Below are 21,795 nucleotides of genomic sequence, written 5' to 3' on the forward strand. Positions count from 1 at the left end.
AGCGATTGTGGGTTCCAACCTGTCCGACAGAATTGACGACTCGGTTATGAACAGCACTTACCATTGTGGTCGTGAGCTTTGAGATTGTTTGCCAGCTCCTCTGCATTGGCCTTCTTGGTCACGAAGATGAGAACACTGCCAACTGTGCCACGGTCCAAACGGAAAGGAGAAGTAAATGAAGAAAGAAAGAAAAGCCTACTTCACAGCAACTACACAACTGCATGCATGCATGTAAAGGGGAATTAAATAGCAGAGGGAACAATTCATCAGTATTCGACCAATGGTTACACAGAGACATAATTTCAAACTCTGCTTTTCTAGCTGGTATATACATAGCAAGTGTATAAAGAGCTGTAGCACTGAGTAATGCACACTGTAGTACCTTCCCTGGTACTACAGGGAAGGTACTAACAGGGAAGGTAATGACAATTAACGACCTTAAAGAACAAATTATACAAGCCCTTTCATAGTTGTTTACACTGTACACATACAAAAATGCACCAGTACAAAGGAAAGCACCAATGAAAGCACATGCATATCACGATTAAGAAAAGATGACATCACCATGTGCAGATGGGCTGTTACTGATGTGAGATTTTGCAAGAAAAACTTGATTCTGAGCTTGTCCAATATTGTACTTTGAAAGGTCTCACAAAAGCAAGAGACAAAAAAATATTTACAAATAATTTAAGAGTTTGATGGTAAGAGTAGGAATAATGCTTGCAGCTTGCTTACCAACAAGACTGACCTGCAAACTTTTACATTTCACAGTAAATGCATGAAATGGGAAGCAGTGTATGCGGTAGTACTATCAAGCTATAATACCATGCTCTATAGAAAGTACTACATTTCGTCCCAATAAAAACATGGGCGTTTTGATTGAGGACTCAAATGGCGTTTTTTATATCAGGAATTGTGAGCACTATACATTGTGAGGAAACCTATACAGCTCTTTAAAAAAAGAGATTCTGCATACTATGCAAAATAACCTTCTCATTATAAGCAACTTCTGCTTCCCTATCTCATTACCAGCTTTTTTTAAAGTGCTATGTTAACAAGACAAACTACAGAAAGCTCATAAAGAGCGAGGTAAGGTTTGTCCCCACCTGAGGTGAATTCCACCAAGTGTGTGGTGAGCCAGTTCCATTTGGACGTTGGTGGGTTGCTGGGCATCACAAGCACAATTTGGGTCACATCTTCATTAGCTTCTCCCACATCACCCTGAACCACTTTGATTGGGTCTGTAAGCACATCACGTGCAAGCCGCTCCACCTTACGCTTGAATGTAGCACTGAACATGAGAGCTACAAGAACAAACAAGAAGGTCATCTTACACTCTGTAATTCACTGACACACACAAAGAGATAGGTAAAAGAAATGCCAAGTGCACTACAAACATCAGGCTCTTCCCTTACAAAGACAGCTATCTGCCATGTGAGTATGTCTCAATGCTCAAGCGTAGGACCTAAATATAGGCTGCTCAACGTGCAAAGATGATATTGTATAGCACTCCTGGGACTGATGGAGTGCAGCAATGTAAGTTTGGGGCACTGCTGCACTATTGCATGGTGAGAATTACATTCTCCAGGTCCCAATTACTACCAGTTTGTGAGGCACAGACCACACTCAATATTCTTTAAAGCTACAAAAATGAAATATGCACCGTTTTATTGGTTTCTAACTGCATCAAAAATGTGATAAGGAATTAGTACAAAACTTCAAACGTGCCACGCTAAAGGCCTACATAGGCTGCACACATCTCTTGACACTCGACACAAATTTAGTATGTACTAATAAGAGAAACTGAGAAGAGCACCATGACCAACAATTCCACTGTTGCAAATCTTTTAGTTTTTGGAAATCTGGACTATGAAACCGTTTGCGTGCACAGGCGCGGCCACTGCTAGCGGGAACATAGAGCCCATGGAATTGCTCTGCAGAGTGCCACAGCACCTGGGCCTCATGAAATCTAGCACTGCAGATGCAATCAAAGCGATTGGCAAAAAGCATGGGGAGTCATTTGCCAAGACTTCACAAGGTGCCAGTGGTGGTGCTCCGTGGTGTGTTGCCACATGCTCTCGTGTTCTCGCTACCAGTGGCTGCGCATGTACATGGGCCTTAAGGCACTTTTAAGCAGTTTATTACTGCTTCTTCCCTGAGGAACTCCCAACTGTCATTGGAAAAAAAGTTTTGACTAAGTGATTGATTGTATCCCTCTCCATTGCAGCAATGTGCATACCCTTGTGCTTTCTGCTTTCTTCACGAAGCAATAAGAAACTGCCAGAGGCACATTTGGCGGCATCTGTTTATTGCCATGGTTGCCTATAATCTTTCTCAAATATTGCTGTCGATCCATTGCAAGATGAGAGAGAGAGAGAGAGAGAATACTTGTGAAGCTAGGGCAGCAGTGCATCATGGCAAATCACACTACGCTAAAGGCTAAGGACGTTGCACTTCTTGCCAGGCCAGATGCTCCACGAAGAAAGCAAACGACAAAATGCATAGGGTGTGAGAATTGCTCAGATGGTGGAACCATCTCCACTTTTCTTGAAAGCAGTACATGGTAATGCCACCAGCAGAGAGAGTGCTCTGGGCACGGCTCGCGTGTTGGAGCTCATAATGAATACTAGGGTTCTCCTCAGGGTGGAAGTGCTGCCCATCGCTAAGGTTTGCTGCCCACTGCTAAGGTTTACTGCCCTCCACTCCAGAATTACTGCCCACTACTCCAGGATTACCACCTACTACATCAGGTCTGAAGACTAAAAATTTGATTGGTTGACTGAAGCGATGCAGTAAGCGCACTGCTCAACTGATCAAAATTTCAAATTTGTGTTGTTTCGAATCTTTGGCTGTTTCTTCATCATGTGGGGTACTATTAGAAAGAAAAGCAATTTACAATTGAGAAAATCACACTTTTATAGTGTGCTGTCACAAAGCTTGGGTAGAAATGTGTCGGGAGGTGTCATCTTTCTGCTAAGCATACGGCGTTCCGTAGACGCAACACCACCTTTTTGTAATCATTGTAAAGAGGAGAGATACAAGCTTCAGACAGCTGCAGCAGCGTATTTCGCCCCGCAAAGTTAAAGCAAGATAAGCAAATGAAAACTGGGAAAACTAGCCGTGATTTGTTCCTCCCATGCAGACAGTGAAGTACTCCAACTGGCTGACACAGATTCAAATTGCTGGCATGTGCGCAATTTGACAGTGGCGAGCTGTGCATATTTTTTTTTTGTCGTGGCGATGTTTGAAGATTGTGGTAAGATGCACCGTTGGTTTGTGTTAGTGTTGCTATGGCAAGGTACTCACTCTGCCTGTCAGGACGAACATGGTCACAGATGGAACGCACTTGGGGCTCTGCAAGGAATTCACAGATAGCACAACTCACAAGATGGTCAGGAAAAGAATGTAAGCAATAACTGCTGTCATTACATCGACAAACCACAACAATGACTGCAATGTGGTTCCACACAAGTGAAACATTAGAGTACAGTCAACTTCTGCTAATTCGACCCCGATAGAACTGATGAAATCGATTGAATTATTGGCTGGCCAAATTAAAAAATTTGTATAGAAATCGCCAAAAAACATCCCGATTCATTTGCCAGTACAGTTACACCTCAACATACCCAAGTTGGTAATACTTACTTTACTTCGTTACAGTGAAATTTGACCTTTTATGCAAGTGAGTATAGTTGCAGACAGATTTTTCCTACATGGAAGGGGCTGAGAAATTTTCCGATTAGAGCAATCAGAAAAAAAAAAGAAACAATTCACACGATACAAAATTCAGCTTGTTGAATTTGAGAGTTGGCAACCAAAGGTATGGTTTTGTGTAGTGTTGACGATATCACTACTTCGGTGGTACTTGTGTCCTGAGAAGCTTTCGTGTCCACTCTGCCACTGTGGCTGATAGCATTGCCTGCAGTCGGATGACACTATCATGAAGAGTGCAGGCATAAGGAAGCAAACGATTTGTCTGCTCCTTGCTTCAACATGTCCTTGAAGTCGAGAGTGTGACCTTCACCAATAAATGCATGGGAAAACTGAGCACATGAAGCAAAAGAGCTATTCGGCACACTGTCGTTAGTGCCGCCAAGTGAAGAGGAAAACTAAGGTAGAAAAGCTATGCAAGCATTGGCACAGCATGTCATAACATCTTTCAGTTTTCTTCATTGCAGTCATAGAATGAAATTCAGGACTTTTGACGAGAGGCCTCAAACCATTGGTTGCCCACAACCCAAGGCAGACGTATGTGCATCATAATATTACAGAGTTCTGAATATTCCGCAAATTTGCACAAATATCTGCACATGAACGTGGTCTACTTCAGCTCACCCAACCTCTGTACCCACTGTGGCTTATCCTTAAGATAGGGTACATGGGCTGCATGTGAGCTCATATGCACCGAGTCATGCACAGCCACATTAATGCTAGAGGAGGAGAGGCATCTTCACTTGAGAAGTGTGTTCGTAAGCAGCCGCACGCAATTCAATGATTTCACTTTCTGTGTCCGTAGCAGGTTTCACTTGTCTTTATATTCCTTCAAAGCGGTAGTGAAATTGAGTTATGTTGTAGCCGTTTATAAACACATTTCTTTATATATGGTTCAAAATACATCTTTTTTTTTATGGACAAGAACTAATAGAAAGTTAAATGTTTCGCTATATTGAGAATTTTGTTATTTGAAGTTTGTCATGTTGAGGCTTAACTGTATTTGATTCTAACATGCCCCAAATCAAACGCGCATCTACTCTCTATGTGCAAAAAATTGAAAACTAACGTAGAAATCTCACGTGCAACCAATTTTTTTAGCAAGAAAAATGGGCCTGGGTCTAATATGTATTGCACGACGAAGCCCGGTTTCATAAAGTCAGCTTCGCCGCAATACAGCCGTGTTATGCGGTAAAGCATACGAACGCCGCAAACGCAGTCTCATATTCGATTGCACTGCACAGGTAACTTTCGACCAAGTTTTGTTGGAACCCCCCCTCACACACACACACTGGAGGGGTCAGGCGCATGCATGCTCAATGGTAAAGCTTATGTTTTCCAGCAAAATCTAAATTTAGGATAAAATTATGAGTTTTGGCCCACAGAAATGCATGGGCGACGGCTGGGATCGAATTAACCAGAAAAAAAATATCTAACTAACCGGAGCCAAATTAGTGTAAGTCTACTGTATTCTCTCTGCAGGCATCCCCTTACAGTCAGCTGCTGCTGCCTATAGTAAGCAAACAGCCCATGAATTACTGCTGGTTTCTACATTCTTACAATTTAGAGAATTCCATGTGCTACTGTAACAGTCCCGCTGGTTAGCATATTTTGAATTGGAATGTTTAAACAAGACTTCAACAGAAATTTCGATGATAAGTACATGACTGGAATGTTCAGGCTCAATATGCACATCTGCACAAACTGTACAAATGAAACTAAAACAAGGCTGCTGAAGGATGAGCAGAGTGCTCGACAGTACTCGGAAATCACCAGTTAAGGGTAATACAGTACCATTAAACATTTTGTTACACTCTTATTTTTTCAAAGTAAGAACACTTGGAAATTCTAGCTATTCTTGCTCATACAAAAATATAGGCTGTTACAGTGAGCAGCTTACCAAAGCCCATGTCAAACATGCGGTCTGCTTCATCCAGCACCAAGAATGTAACACGCTCCAGGTTAGTGGCTTTCATTTTGATCATGTCAATCATGCGACCCTGTACACGAGAAAAGCTTATGTGAATACATGTCATTTATTTAAAAAAAGAAACTGCACACAGAATAAATAGTGCAATACATGTGATGCCAGATTGACACCTGCATTAGTGTGAACAAGAATGCTAGATCAGAGTGCCAATTCTCTGGCACAGGTAAAATGTCATAACGACCAAGAAACTCATCATGCTGCCCATTTGTTGTGTTATGATAAACACAGTGTCTAGATGATTGTTCCATCACTGTAGTAGCCATGACTATGTAACACATTGCTTCAAGCATCCGGTATGTGCTACCAAAAACTTTTTATCCAGATATTCCCGACTCCCTTACCATTCAATCGGCTCCAATTGCTTAGCAACATTATCTGGTTGCTGAGCTGCCCCAACATGAATGCCCAGTTCCTCCTAAATGTTTTTTCCTTTTTGCACCACATAATACAAAACAAAAACACAGCACAAGGTCAAAAGTCTTACAGGGGTGGCGACAACAATCTCAGCGCCTTCCTGGAGTGCCTTGGACTGCTCCCACTTACTGCCACCACCAAAACAACAGGCAGCAGCTACACCATACACCTTGCCGAAGCGCTTGGCTTCGAGATAAATCTGCAAGTATAGAGTGCGCAATGTAGTCACATGCTTCAGAGCTTCCAAAAGAGGGGGTTGGCCTCAATGGTATGATGCACGCACGCATGCATGCACACACACACACACACGGACAGACAGAGCTTGCCCAACACCTCCTATATAGTACTTCGCAGGGCCTGCAGCCAAAATTCTGACATCGCAACCCGCCAGCAAGACAGCACAGCTCCAGTAGCAACGACATCACTCTGCTTGCTTTCAACGCGGTTACTTCGCTTGGCTGTGGGTTCGTTGCTGCCACTGAAAATGCGGTTCCTTTCTTGTGTGTTGTGCTGCGCTTGTGCTCCATCCATAGTGCCTACCAGGGATATTCGTTTGCATTGTTATGTCTGGCGACATGCAAGAAGCCAAACAAGTGCTGTGTGCTGGCATGCTTGGGCAATTTCGGTACTGGGAAAAAGCTGCAAGTCATTTTTTTCCCCAAAGATGAGGACACGCGAACGTAGTGGATGAATGCCATTCCCTGAAAGGATTTCGCATCAACTACATATACTAAGATAAGACATTTATATCAATTGTAATTCCTGGTACTATTATTCTTCAACACGCATTTTTGTTTGTAAGTGAATGTAATTTGTGTTTGTGCAGTTAGCAAACTATACAAAGCGTCGCGAACTTATCGTGTTTGTGACATCGCTATATTTATCATCACTGTTTTTCTGTATGTAAGAGAATGTTTTTCTGAAACACAGAATTTTACCTGTGCAGGTATTGTGTAGCAGTTAAGCCAGTTTACTAGCAAACTGTGCGGCTAACAAACTTTTGAGCCTCCATTGCAAGCAGAGGAATGACCTTGCACAGGTTTCAAAAGAAGAGAGCACAAAAAAGAAAAAGAAAGCTCGTTTCTTTACTGAGAAATGAATATTGGCAATTCACTGTCTTGCAAGGCGAAACTGCATATTTCATGCATTTTGGTTGTTGAAAAATAATCATTGTGAATTTGATGTACCTTATTTACTCGTATAATAATCTCACTTTTTTGTCAAAAAAATTGACACAAATTCAGAGGTGCGATCATAATGCGGGTTAAGTTTCCCGCGAAAAGAAACATTTTCTTTTTTTGTCCCACGTTTGCTGCAGGATGACAACGAGTCAACAAGCAGGCGGCTGCCTCTGTCAGTGCGGGACATCAAAACAAGAATGGCGGCCGGCGGAGCAAGACGCATGCACCGAACGCGATCATTTTTCTTCTCGTGAGTACATTACGGGCATTGAAACAATTTCTTCCGCATCAGTAGTGAATAACATTGTTAATATCGGCAAGTTTGCGACAATAACGCAGCCACGTCTACTTTGAGGGGACATAAACAGAGATGGGCGCACTTAGCTGCCAGTGACATAGAAACACATGGTGGGCATGCTGCTGAAACTGCGGCATTTGTCTTCAATGCTATCCTAATATGGCACGTTTCTGCTAAGGGTTGGTGAATATATTAGCTGCGTTACAAGCGTCAGCGTATGAATAAGGTACACTTCTAACGTATCAGTGTGAACGTGGCTGCTATCGTTGCCGCTAGCGATTTGTTGCGTGCCCACGAGTGCAGACGAGAAGAATCGAAAGGCACCTTTTATGTCGTTGTTGTTGACCAAAACCATTATGAAGCCTACAAATAATAAAGCCAAGGCAAATTTGGTTGTAGCTTTTTTTTTTCATGGAAGTGCAGAAAGTGATGAAAGGAATAAATGGGCATCTGCTTAAGAATGTTGGGTGCGTACAGACCACTTGTTGTTCGCGTAGCATTTGACAGATGGTAAGCGCGATCATTACACAGGAAAGAAAAAGAATAGAATCTTGACAACAAAATTCAGGGCTATGATCATTACACGAGTGTGATCATTATGTGATGAAATACGGTACTTACTGCATTTTTCTTACCTGTTCGCTTGTGCTATCTGTATTGTGTGCTCCTGATGGCAACTAAAAGGTCTGCATATTGTGTGCAGTCAAGTATCCTCATATTTTAACTGTATATAGACTGTCTTTCTTCTCCGCTCTCGGTATTAATTAACTCTATGTGAGCACTACTACGGCAGGGTATAGTGTTTAAATACTGAACGCATTTGAATGTTGCTCTGACAAACTAATAACAGAACATTGTGCATAAATGCACAATGTATCTTATTTATATTGCGTATATTTTTGAATGTTTTAGATATATTCAGATCCTCAGTGCCTATCTGAGCAGCCTTGTATGCATGACTTAATGAAGTAATTTGAATGGAATCTGATACAGAGGGACATTACATTTCAAAGCACTCATTCTTTGGTGCTTAATTTGCAAATTGTGCCACTTTGAATACTCTTGTTGCACTGTGTTGATGTTATTGTCACCAAAGCATCGTGAACAATCAACATAAATGCTATGCAATGCGATTGTGATACGAGTATATTAATGAATGGGTTGATTATTCCAATAGTTAACAATGTCATTGTTAAAGGACCTCTCACAAGGTCTGGCCATTTTGAGCTGACAAGTGCAGAGCATACAATGTGCGATAATGATTGTGTCTGTAAAGTATTGCATCACTATGTGCCACAGAAAGACCTGAAATTTCAAACCGAACGTCGTTTTCCCTTCTCCTTGCGGCCGCCAAGCTCCACACCGGAGGACGACGTACACATGCTAGTGCACCTACGTACACGTGTTCGCACTGCGATGTTGCTCGTGGTGACAAGTGACTTCGAGACTTATTCTAGGCAACATCTGTCATTTGTGTAATATGTTGCTTGAATAGACGAATTAAAGCTTAAAGGAATAATAAAAAACACAAACCTAATGTCTGCATGCTTTTGCTTTACTTAACACTGCAGCAAGAGAGATGTACTTCCGTTTCGTCTGCTTGTTCCCATGTCGTGCACCGACACACCGAAACTATATAATTTTCTACCATGTTATAGTGCAGAATTATGCCTTGTGATCCATTTGTGTCTGCCTCAGTATTCGTGTAACAGACTTATACCGCTAGCCAGGTGTCTTAGTGCACAGTGCACAAAATCGTGCACTGCATCAAACGCAACAATCACAATCGCTCGCGCACGATGCTAGCAGCAGAAGTGCGCTGCGCAGCAAAAAAGCGAGGAGAAAAGAAAAATGAAGACGGGTCCCGTGACGTATGTGTCACGCGGTCCTCGAGGTTCAGTATGGGAGAATTGAGGGAAGGAATTTCACTTGCGGAGGCTGGACGGGGCAAGTGGAGAGAGTGTCTTGCATGGCAGTGAAGCTCACCTCTTGAAATCAAGAGTTTGCGGCACTGAAATACTTCCATCTTGGCTATTAATGAGCCAATTTGAAAAATGTTTTGCAACAGAACGCTCCCTAGAGGACACCTAACAACTTCCAGCATGTAACTGAAATTTGCTCTGTGGCTGGTGAGGGGCCCTTTAAAAAGTACCTCAGTGAGCATCGCCCGGTTTCAAACAAGTAGCACACAATGTCTTAATGCCGCAAACAGCCTCTCCAGCTTCCATAATTGAATATCCTAGCCCCACTCAGGCACCTTCCGTGCAAGTGTGCATTGTTTTTTATCGAATACCAGTGCAGAACAGAACTGAGAGACTGAATTGTTTGTAAAGAGAAAAAAAAATCTTTATGAAACTGGGCAGTATCATGCATTCAACACGCGAGTTGCAATGCACCGTGCTCAAGCAGGAGCGAGCCGGCCAGCGTGGTGCGACACAGCCTACGTTATCTCACGTGATCTGCAGGCCTGAAAGCCTATGTAGAAGGTGTTGGCTTCCCACTGTTCTGTTGCTTCCGCGCTGTACTTATACTTTCTGAGAAAATGTGCTCACCTGTTGGGCCAGCTCCCTGGTTGGTGCTAAAATCAGGCCAATGGGACCTTCTCCTGGTGCAAGCTCCCTCTGTTTATAAAAAGAAACAATATGACAAGATATATGTCATACAGGTTTATATTGTTGATATGAAGTATTCTTCCAATTTTCATCGAGCTGGAGCGTGCAGTTCAGGAGTTGACATATCTTGCATCCACACTTCCTCCTTCCCCCTTTCGGCATTGACATTACAAACAAGCAAAAGTACTTAATGAATCGATGACAACTAAAGACTGTTATCACTGGCAAGACAAAAATTTTGAATTATACAAACATATGCAACATAAAAAAAGTGCAAGGGTCTAGCTTCTAAATTGACACCACTGTATGAATGTTCTATGGATTTTATTATTACTATTTTTTCGTGAATTTAAGAGAAAGCATTGCAGTGGAATGTTTAAGCTGCACATGGCTTTTGTAACTAAACTTTTCCTTGCAGCTCCCCCTCCCCCCTCCCAAAAAGTTTAAAGGCTGGCTAGCAAATATCAGGGGTACTCGTTCAGGTGTTGGTAAAATTGAAACTGTATAGAAGAGATAGCCAGCAGCAATGCTTAACAAGTTAAGCATTGCTGGTTAGGTTGTGCCTAATCATGCTGTATATTTTTAAGGCGCAGACCTTAGAGAGCTCATGGGATCAAAACTTGACTGCCTGGTGTTATGGCATCAAAATTCAATGGCACCAAAACTGGGAGCCACACCATAGTCCTTTGTGGGAGTTGAACCCATGACCTTTGGTGTTAATTATGGCAAAGTGAATTAAGTCACAGTTCATTAAGATAAAATTAATTAAGGCACTCGAACCCACAACCTTTAGTGAGAGTTGCACCCACGACCTGTGGTGTTTAAGGAAGGTTAATTATGGCACAGTTAAATAAGACAGAGTTAATTAAGGCACTCGTAACCACAACCTTTGGTGGGAATTGAACCCACTTAGAGATATGGGCAAACGGGCCATATATCCAAGTTGGATTCCAAGTGACATTGTGAAGGTCGAGAGTCGAAACCACAACTTTTGGTGGGTGTCGAACCCACGACCTTTGGTGTTAATTAAGGCGAAGTTGTTTAAGGCACTTGAACCCACGACCCAAGATTGAGATATGGGCGAACTGGCCCTATCTCGAAGTTGGATTCCAACTGACATCGTAAAGGTCAAGTCGAACCCGATAGCTTTGGCATTAAGGCAATTTTAAGGTACAGGTAATTAAGATATAGCTAATTAAGTCACTCGAACTCATTACCTTTGGTGGGAGCCAAACCTGTAACCACTGGTGTTAATTAGGGTAAAGGTACAGTTGATTAACGCACCCACACCTGCAACCTTTGGTGGGAGAAAACAATAGAAGTAAAGCTCGTTAGGATGAAAATGTCAAGTAATCTAACAGGGTGTCTACCAAGTTGACATTTCCAAATTCCCTGATTTTTCCAGGTTTTCCCTGAGCACCTTTGCAAAATTCCCTGAATGAGCCAGAACTTTGTTTTAATATGTCAAGACAGGCTGACACCATGTTGCATGAATGCTGTCACTCTCTAGTAAGCATGCTGAAACAAAAAAAAAAAAAATAACAATCTAATTTGAATAGTAAGAAGTAATATCTATTTTATTTAAAAACAAAACAGAACCCGCCGTGGTTGCTCAGTGGCTATGGTGTTAGGCTGCTGAGCACGAGGTCGCGGGATCGAATCCCGGCCACGGCGGCCGCATTCCGATGGGGGCGAAATGCGAAAACACCCGTGTACTTAGATTTAGGTGCACGTTAAAGAACCCCTGGTGGTCGAAATTTCCGGAGTCCTCCACTACGGCGTGCCTCATAATCAGAAAGTGGTTTTGGCACGTAAAACCCCATAAAAAAAAAACAAAAACAGAAGGACGGTGTTAGTAAAATGCACAGCGAAAGAAGTGGTAAAACCTATTCCAAATTGAGACAAACATTTTCAAATACGAATGAAAAGGAGATGCATACATGAGCAAATATTTTTGAATATGAGATATTTCTATCAACTGATAGCAAGCTCATCGGTATGAGGCCTGAACTTTGTCACAATCAAGATTCTCTCTCTGCAGCTGGGAAGTCAACCTCAACAGTCCTGACATACTCTCAGCCCATACACAACATTTCAGTGTTGGGTTTCACTGCTTTAAAGAGTTTATTCTGGTTTGGATGAGGGACACCTGCATCTCGGCATCAGCTAACACTGTTTTTTGAGCTCAAGCTCCTTCAAAGAGGCGGCGGCACGCTTCCTGCCTTAGTTCGTCGGTCCTTTCGGTTCTCATCCTCCTTCTGCCACCACCCTTTCACCCCATGGATCATTTGAAGCATCCTCTTGGTCAGTTGTACAGTCAACGTCCCATTTTCGGACTCGCTAGGGGCCGCAAAAACATCAGAAAAATATGGCTATCCGAAAAAAAAAAATTAATGCATGTCTTTAACTGCCCTTAAGGGCTAAAATTGCCGCAAGCACGTCCGAAAAAACTCTTAAAGCCTGTCAGCACACTTATTATGCATATCGGTGCTCGCACTTTGACATGAGACGGGGGTGCACGCGTGTATAATTAAGGAATGCATACTGTGTCCCGTGACAATTGCTCCTTCCCACCCTTGTTATGCTTCACTGCCTAGCACTACTGCACTGAGGCGAAACTAACTTTCGGTGACTGGCATTACGCAACGCGCTGTACTCCGCGAGCTTCGAAGCCAATCGTGAGGATTACAAAGGCGGAGTCGGTGCCATTGCAGACAGCGGCGAATTCTTTCAATGAAAAACACGGCACCGCAGGGCAAGAAGCTTAATAGCGAACGTAGAAGCAGCTAGGCTTAACGTTACCGCGGTAGTGGCTACGGCTGCCAGCGGATCTGCGTGCGAGAGTGCCAGTTCGAGGCGGCGAGATGATAAAAATGGCGGCGGTGGTGGCTTTGATTATTGCCATTTCAGACCTGCAGTCAGGGCAATATACATTGACTATATGGAATACGTGATGGTGCCGCAAAGTCGTGCGAATTATCGGGCACGTTCAAAAAATCTGGCATCTGGAAAATCGGTCGTTAACTACTCTGGCAATACATCGTGCCGATGACACTGCGTCAATGACGATTCTTTGCGATTCCTCTTTTAGCGGAGCCAGCATTAACACGACTTTCGTTTCCTTTCAGTAAAGTTACAGGTAATTTTCCCTGATAGAAGCACAAATTCCCCGAGTTTTCCCTGAGTATTTCCAGACTATTCAAATTCCCTGAGAATTCCCGGTTTTCCCGGTTGGTAGACACCCTGTGTAATGAATGTCTCGTGAGCGTGCAGGCTTTTGCTTTAATCATCTTTCATCATCATCATCATCATCATCATCCTGGCTACGCTCATTGCAGGGCAAAGGCCTCTCCCATACTTAATCATCTTTAGCGCATGCTAAAGATACTTCTAACTTTTATTTTTTCATTTTTCTGTTCTTCTCAACAGCATTGCACCAGCGTTTCACAACAGACACATACAATAGCTTTACAAAGTACCTTTCCCAAACATAGGACCAGTAAAAGAAAGAAGTGTAAGAAAATGGTGTGATACAAGCACTTTACCACATGATTTAAAGCAACAGACTCCATCAGATGTCACTCACCTGATCCATTATGTGTGTCAAGAGGGGCCAGATGAAAGCGGCAGTTTTTCCTGAGCCAGTCTTGGCAATGCCAATCATGTCTCTGCCACTCAGTGCAACTGGGACTCCCTGTAATGCATGTGACCATTAGGATACCCTTGAAAAGTCAATCTTTACTCAGAACCATACTGCTGAAAGCCTCAAGGCATCACTTCAGGAGAAGCATCAATGAAATAGTACTGGTGCTAAAGAAAGAAATATGAGTTTGCTGAATAACACACATAAGCATTCAGCCACAACTCTGTCTAAATTTTGCAAAACATACACAAAGTAAAGCAAGCAGAATGAATTATATCTTACCAGTAACCTAGTACAGTATTGGTGTTTCTCACTTGTCCTTCTAAGCATAGAAATGGAATGCATTTTGCCTTTAAAATGCCCTTTGCTAACAACCTCTCATGCATGCACATGCTGATATCGGCTACCTTTAGATTCTATGTAAACTCCTTTTAAGTCAAGGACTTTACATGGCTTGTTTCCCATTAATGCGGTTTAACAAAGGTCAGCAACTCACTGCACAGGAGTGGACACAGTTTCAGTGACTCCAGCAAAGGCAATTCATTAAAAACAGACAAGGGCAAAGCTGCGTGAAGATAGTGTTGCTACACATGACAGCGCACCTGTGCTTGGATGGGTGAGGGTTGGGTGTACTCTGCCTTGCGGATAGCCTTGAGCATCGCTTCGTCAAATCCCAGGTGACCGAAGCTCGTCACGGGTTTTGGTGGAATAGCTCCTGTCACTTTTACGCCCAACGTTGTTCGTAACTGATCCACTTCAGCATCACTGAGTGCAGCTATTTCTTTATGTTCCTCATAGAAGTTCTTGGTGAATTCCTTGTACTCGATGGTTGAGTGGTCGATAGGTGGCAGTGGATCAATGTACTAAAAAGAGGAAAAGAAAAATTGAGCCTTAAGAAGAGCAAACTGAGTCATGCATGTAGACGAGAATGTGTGTCAGTTCATTTTCATTAGGCACTGTCCTTATAAACAGTGTGGTTTACTATTAGCCCTTGAATGAAGTAATATTACTGCTGTAACAGACCAATGCATAAGTTTAGTAAACATGTAAAAGACCCTTGCAGATAGCCTCTAGGTGAAAATTTGAGAACATATAAAGAAACAAACATGGAAGAGTCCCACAAATTGTCTACGAAAACCAATAACTAAAGTAAGATGTTTGGGCTTTCAGCTTAATCCTTTCAAATTTGAGTTCTCCTTCTGTATATGTGTACTCCCTAAACTGCACTTTCACAGCTCTGTAAATAAAATTAAAACTGAAATTTCACAAGCTAGCCAGTGTCTTGACCCCACAAATCGTTGGCCAGCTCGGAATGGGTGTTAATTACTGCATGACATTTATGCATGGCTGATATCTAAACAGCACAGCAATGCCTGTATTTGTTCAACATTATGTCTAACATGATTTTTACTTAGTGGGCCATACAATTACTATGATGGTAAGAAATTTGCACCCTCTCAGAGCTGTGGTGCATACATCACACTTCTTTTGCTGCAGCTCTCAATCCAAGCTCCATAATCAGGTACTCCGCAGAATAACAATGAAGACTATGCAGGCACGTGCTATGGCACGCTGCTCTTCTCTCAAATAAAACACTACCTGAAAGGACGAACATGCTATAATCAATTCTATGTATATATTTGGCAACAAACAGAAATACTACACAAGATAGCAGCTATTAATGGTTGATAGATATCACGGTTTTATATGTCATGTGATGAGACCACTTCAATCACTCTTTCCTTTTTAACAGCACAGTGGTTTTCAATAAATGAGAGACGAGCAACCTTTCTGAGGCCATATCACATTGTACTGATTGAATATTGCTAGGAAACATATTGCTACAATATTGCTACAAAACAGTTATAGCCCTTTGCGTGAAAAAATTTTGTCACCTAAGACCACTTGCAAGCTTTTGTGTGAATAAAATGCGTAATCACAAAAAGAGGCAAGAGAGAAAGATAGAAAAAAGCAACCTCTGAAGATGAGGCTTTTCGGTGAAAACCAAACCAATAAGTTCATTTTACGTGTGGAAAATAAAAGAGACTTAACAATAAAGCTTACGCGTCATAGAAGTGTACAATCAGCTTCAACAAAATCGAAATAATGCATGTGGCTTCAGGAAGCTGTACCTTTGACTTGACAGGGGCAATTGGATTGCCATCCTCATCATACTCCAGCTCAATGTCACTGTCGTCCTTGTCTGCTCCTGCATTAGGGTTCTCTTCAATGTAACGATAGTAGGATTCTTCATCGTCTTCATTTTCTATGTCATCACGGACACCCCTAAGAAAAGGAGGCACGAAAGTGAGCGCAAAAGTCAATTACAACTCACTTAATGACAACAGCACTAGAGAAATACACACATCCCCAAATTATGCCTTCAACCCACAAGAAACTGCATTCTAGTTGTTAGCATTCATTGCACTACTAAGAAGTCTGCTTTATTATCCATTGTACATTAAGAAAAGGGCATGCAATACATCTGATTATGCTTACTTCAGTTCATCCTTTGATTTGGTTTCCTTTTCAGGCATCTTGCTGTTCTTGGATAACGATGGTTTCTTATCTTTGCTCAGTTTTTTCTACAAGCAGACAACATGGAGGAGTGATTGTTACACCCTGCACCAAAATTACCCAAACTTTTGGGACAAAATCTAAACACCCTACAGCTTGCAAATATGACAATAAGCTCCTGTATACTTGCGATATGCCCCTTCCCCCGTTCTCAGCTATAAATACAGTGTGCCATGGTACGATAATAAGCAGATATCAGGTTTACCAAATCATTACTCAGACATCACTATAAAGAAATAATAATGAAGACAACATATACAATCAACCCAGATTAATTTTTGTTTTGCTTTGGTAAACCTATAAAACTAGAATTAGGAGTTTTATACAAACAGTTTTTAAGTGCAAAAGAATCTTATGTCTGCTTCTAAAGTGAAGTAAGCTGCAGACATAAGACTAATGGACACTTCATGAACAAGGACAGAAGGAAGACTTCTTCACAGATGCACATCCAAGATAACATAGCCACAAAGCTTGACACGGAAGCACATGTTCGACTGGGTCTGTGGTGCCCGCATGTTGTGGTCATGTTAACCCTTTAACTACTAAGGATGAGTTGTATCCATCTCCTGTATTCATTTAACTTCTCCTGCTCTGCTTGCCGGAGATGACCCACACTTGCCTGCTCAATTCCCGTTGTGCATTTGAGTTCATGTCCTCGAAAGCGTTCTTTGATGCTTTTGGTTCGTTTCATTATCTGTTCAGATAACTAGATTTGAACCTTATATGTGTGCTGAGGGAAGATTCTTTCAGGCCAGATGTCTTTCACTGATATTTTAGGTCATAGGAGATAAAATGCACATATATTTTTAATTCTGCATGTAATGTGTAATAATTTCATAAAATAAAGCTTCGGATGGATGGATGGATACAACTTTCTTGTGCGTCCGGCAAGGTTTAATGCGACCCGGGCTCAGGTCTCCCATGGGGGAACGTCAAGGCCCTGCCTCAACGCCGCCTCATAGGCTTGCTGGACTGCCCACGTCTCGATTCCGAGGTCTGAGCTGCGCAGAGTGGCGGCCCACTTCAACGACAGGGTCTCCGGAGTAACTGCCATCCCTCCTATAGCTACACTGCACTCTCACAGCATGTGTTTGAGTGTTGCTGGTCCTTCCTGGCACAATTAGCATGTGTCGTCCTGATGCTTATCTGGGAAGATACGTTTCAGACGGAATGGATTAGGGAAGGTGTTCACCTGGAGTTGTCTCCAGGCAACGGCCTCGAGGCAGCTTTCTTTGGAAAAAGCTTTGTAGAATTTTTTTTTATTGTAACAACTTGGGAGATAATTGGATACCATAAACAGCAGCCTGAGTGGGAATGTGAGTGCAGCTTGATTACTCATGCCCTTTTTACTGTCCATCTCACAGCTATTCCTGGCTGTGTTGTTCTACTGTGGGAAGGCAAAGACTGAATTAAGCAAGAGTGCAGACAAAAATCCACTCAGAGCAGCAATAGTGGCATTCTGTGGCTTTCTTTCTAGAACCCAAGATGTGCTACTAAAATTGTACATTTAACAGCTCTCCCAATGGTGGCAGCTGTCATGATGAAGCTGATGGCTCAAAATTACACACTAATCAAAACTGACCAAGTGAAAATTACAACAAAGACAACTCCAAATCTAATTCTCACGAAATGCAAATTGCCCAAAGTCATTTTGAATGTAACAAATAGCATTCGGCTATGTGAGTTGTTGCTTGCTGTTACTGAACTTTTATACCTGTTTCAATCATGCTATCACTTGACATGGGTTCCTTTACATGGCTGTTTCCATTGTACCATATGGTTCTGGAGTAGCACATTCAACACAGGTGATAATGCAACACATGCACAAAACCAGGCCATATAAAGTACCAACAAGCCCAATGTGCAACCCTAGTTGTTTCTGCAGCCATAAGTGTACAGTAACAGTCCTCAAGTCCACCAATAATCCTTTTTATGTTGCACTTTTTAAAGGAATTTGTCACGGCACTAACGCACAGCCTTTTATGAGGGTTTTCATGCTCACTTTCCATTTTTTGAGCAATGTCCGACTTTCCCAACCAAAGAAAAAGCAAGAACTTAGACCCAGAGTTGCTTCAATTTCAGAAAATACATATATATTGCTCACCTCAATATCAGCCATGAAAGCATCTAAAGGGTCCTCCTCGCTCTCAGAGGAATCCTGCTGTTTCTCCCGACGCTGCTGCTCATCCCATGTAGGGCTTCCAGGGGCAGGTATATATGCCAACTGCCCTCCACGGCCATCTTCCTCATCCTGTTCAAAGTACCTGCAAGAATAAACACAGTCTTAGCCACTGAAGACAACTAAACAAACAGAAGCAAACCAAAGAATATCAGCCAACGTTAATGCTTTGTTTGAGCTAGTAGTTTGCTTTAAGCACACATGAAGTAGCACCGTCATTGTCTAGGTTTATGATTTAAAGTGGATGATTAACTTACAGGATCCTGCTGCAGATGCAAATCATTACACGAATGAGCGTAGATTAAGTTTTTGAAGTTTGCGCTGAGCGGTGGTGTTGTAACGCTGAAATTATTTCGGCAAATCGCACAAATGGCGCATCGAACAAGTAATCTCGACACAATCCTGTTTACAAATGCTAGATCAGCTACGAAACATTACTGCGACATACTAAGACTCGTTGCAGTTTCTAGCGTGTAATTTGCCGACAATCCCGCTTACGTACAACAAGATACAGGTAACTTTGTTGCGCGCTCACGCAGCCAAAACCTGCGTCCACGCCGGCAAAAGGCCCGCGTCGCTGCTTTTACCTGCTCGCGTTTCAGTTCTTCCACGATGCATCTCACTCAGAGTAGTGACAGCATGCTTCGTGATAGCGACAATGCGTCCTCTTTTGGTATGTCTTTACAGCACGGAGACAAGACGACACATGATATCTATAGCGCAGCGTGAGATGAACACTTACTCTTCTTCGGTCTTCGGCCGCTTGCGAAGATTTCCATAGTTGATATCCAAAGCGTTTTGAGTTATGGTGCTCAAGCCAGTGTAGCCACGCCGGTTAACAACCGGCAAGGCGGGCACAGGTGTCGTTTCTGGTTGCAAAGCGCTGCGACCAAGCTGGGAATCGGGTTTCTTCGATGAAACCGCGAAACTTCCGAAGCCAAAACCTTTCGGCCGCCCTTCGCCGCCTTTGTGAAACATGCCGCTCAGTCGACGCCGTCAAATACTACGAATCGTCGATTACGCTAAGACCGTCGTCACCTGCGTATGAGAGCAAAACTAGCAGCTAGCATAACAAGAGCATGACAAAAACACAAGTCAGAAACATCTGTCCCGGTGCTTTCGCTTTAACACACGGAGGAACAAGCTGTATATAGCGAAATAGTGTATTGTCTTACCTACAGTGTCGTGGAGCTATCGAGCATCATGCGAAGTGATATCGAAAGCAAAAATGCGAATCTTGTCCAGACATTGAGATTTGTCAGCAATCCGGCGATCCTCTCAACGCCGCAAGCTTTCCGGATTGCTTTGGTTCAAGTTGGATTGGGCCCGTCAGGGAGACTTGCAGCGATGACGATGGAGTTGATGCTAGTGCTTGTGTTTAGAGCGGTTTAGAGCTTGTGACTTATAATGGTCTTATAGTACACTATACATTGTTAAGCAAAATTACACCCTTTTGCCACATAACGATAATCGCCATCTGTCTTGTCCGCATTTCCTATTTCCTTTCTTTAAGGCGGTGAGCCCGGTAGTTTCCAGTAACGAACGACATGCGTGTTATCAGCATGACAGCATTCCCGACAGGAAAGTAGCGGGCGCGGCGTTTTCAAGAAAGGAAACCCAAGCAAGGCAGATGGGAAGCTTTGGGGTGTATATCGGCCATGTGTACAACGATAATCGTCATCTGCCTTGCTTGCGGTTCCTCTCTCGAAAACGCCGCGCCCACTACTTTCTTGTCGGGAATGCTTGCCATGCTGATAACGCGCATACCGCTCGTTACTGTGAAGTACCGGGCTCGCAGCGTTAAAGAAAGCAAATGCGGACAAGACAGATAACGTTTATTGTTATGCGGCAAGACACAACCCAAAGGGCGTAATTTTGTTTTACACTCTTAAAATGGTTGCACCCTTTGGGGTGTATATTTGTCCCACAACGATAATCGTCATCTGTCTTGCTTGCACTCTTAGAAATATTTACACCCTTTGGGTCTTATCTTGTCCCACAGCAATAATCGTCATAGGTATTCCCCGAGTTTCCTTTTTTGGAAGCTCGGCGCTCGTTACACTCTTAAAACGGTTGCACCCTTTGGGGTGTCTATTTGTCCCACGACAATAATCATCATCTGCATTGCTTGCGTTTCCTTTCTTGAAAGCTCGGCGTTCGCTACTTTCCTGTCGAGAATGCTGCGTCACACTGATAACGCGCATGCCGTTCGTGACTGCGAAGTACCAGGCTCGCAGCGTTAAAGAAAGGAAACGCGGGCCAGACAGATGACCATTATTGTTGTGGGACAAGATACGCCCCAAAGGGTGTAAATTTTTCTAAGAGTGTACTTTCCTTTCGAGAAGCTGCGTCACACTGATAACGCGCATGCCGTTCGTGACTGGGAATTACCGGGCTCGCAGCGTTAAAGGAACACTAAAGCGAAACAATAAATCAGTTTAGACTAATTAAGCATTGTTTGAGAACCCTGCAGGCAGTCGCTAATTCCAAAGTATGTTTTTCGCATTTGGGCTGCGTTGGCTGAATAAAGGTTCCCGAAACTTGCCATGTTTATTATTTGGTTCCTTTAGAACACAATGTAGTCAATCTGTACCGCTATATACATTTAGTAGGCCCTAGAAGATGCCATCAAAATCCAAGACATCACAGCCCTCAGGTGCGGGAACTTAGGTAGGCGTCGCCACCGGTATTTTGTTCTTGCGCTTTTTCTGGCTTGCCAAATGCCTTATCGTTGTAAGAGTGGTGTTTTTGGTGTTGTAGAACGGTAATTTACTGATGCAGAAGAAATCTTTTTTCACTTTAATGTCCCTTTAAAGAAAGGAAACGCGGGCAAGACAGATGACGATTATTGTTGTGGTACAAGATAAGCCTGAAAGGGTGTAAATTTTTCTAAAAAATGAAATGAGTATACACTCTAAGAAATGAACATTTCCTGACGGCAATGCTATCATGCTGATAACACGCGTGCCGTTCGTTACTGGAAAGTACCGGGCTCGCAGCGTTAAAGAAAGGAAACGCATCAAGGAAGATGACGATTATCGTTGTGTGGCAGAAGGGACACTTCAAAGGGTGTAAACTGTTCCTACACTCTTAAAGCGGTTGCACCCTTTGGGGTGTATATTTGTCCCACAACAATAATCGTCATCTGCCTTGCTTGCGTTTCCTTTCCTGAAAACTCGGCGCTCGCTAC

General features: G+C 42.8%; 1 protein-coding gene across 1 annotated transcript in view; it reads right to left on the reverse strand.

The window, feature by feature from the left end:
• Positions 1-19,937, reverse strand: part of LOC135910008 (ATP-dependent RNA helicase DDX42-like) — a 33,442-nt gene extending 13,505 nt beyond the window's left edge. Inside the window, exons 1-13 of the mRNA XM_065441991.1 lie at positions 19,781-19,937; positions 19,348-19,643; positions 18,531-18,690; positions 16,349-16,434; positions 15,982-16,135; positions 14,452-14,712; positions 13,793-13,900; positions 10,147-10,215; positions 6,186-6,314; positions 5,612-5,711; positions 3,307-3,354; positions 1,107-1,304; positions 62-142 (exon numbers count right to left, since the gene is read on the reverse strand). Of these exons, the coding sequence (XP_065298063.1) occupies positions 62-142; positions 1,107-1,304; positions 3,307-3,354; positions 5,612-5,711; positions 6,186-6,314; positions 10,147-10,215; positions 13,793-13,900; positions 14,452-14,712; positions 15,982-16,135; positions 16,349-16,434; positions 18,531-18,690; positions 19,348-19,583 (1,630 nt within the window). The 5' untranslated portion in view covers positions 19,584-19,643; positions 19,781-19,937. The remainder of the gene's footprint in view (positions 1-61; positions 143-1,106; positions 1,305-3,306; positions 3,355-5,611; positions 5,712-6,185; positions 6,315-10,146; positions 10,216-13,792; positions 13,901-14,451; positions 14,713-15,981; positions 16,136-16,348; positions 16,435-18,530; positions 18,691-19,347; positions 19,644-19,780) is intronic.
• Positions 19,938-21,795: the final 1,858 nt, after the last annotated feature.

Source organism: Dermacentor albipictus, chromosome 1, assembly GCF_038994185.2.
Source record: "Dermacentor albipictus isolate Rhodes 1998 colony chromosome 1, USDA_Dalb.pri_finalv2, whole genome shotgun sequence".
In the NCBI taxonomy this organism is placed as follows: Eukaryota; Metazoa; Arthropoda; class Arachnida; order Ixodida; family Ixodidae; genus Dermacentor; species Dermacentor albipictus.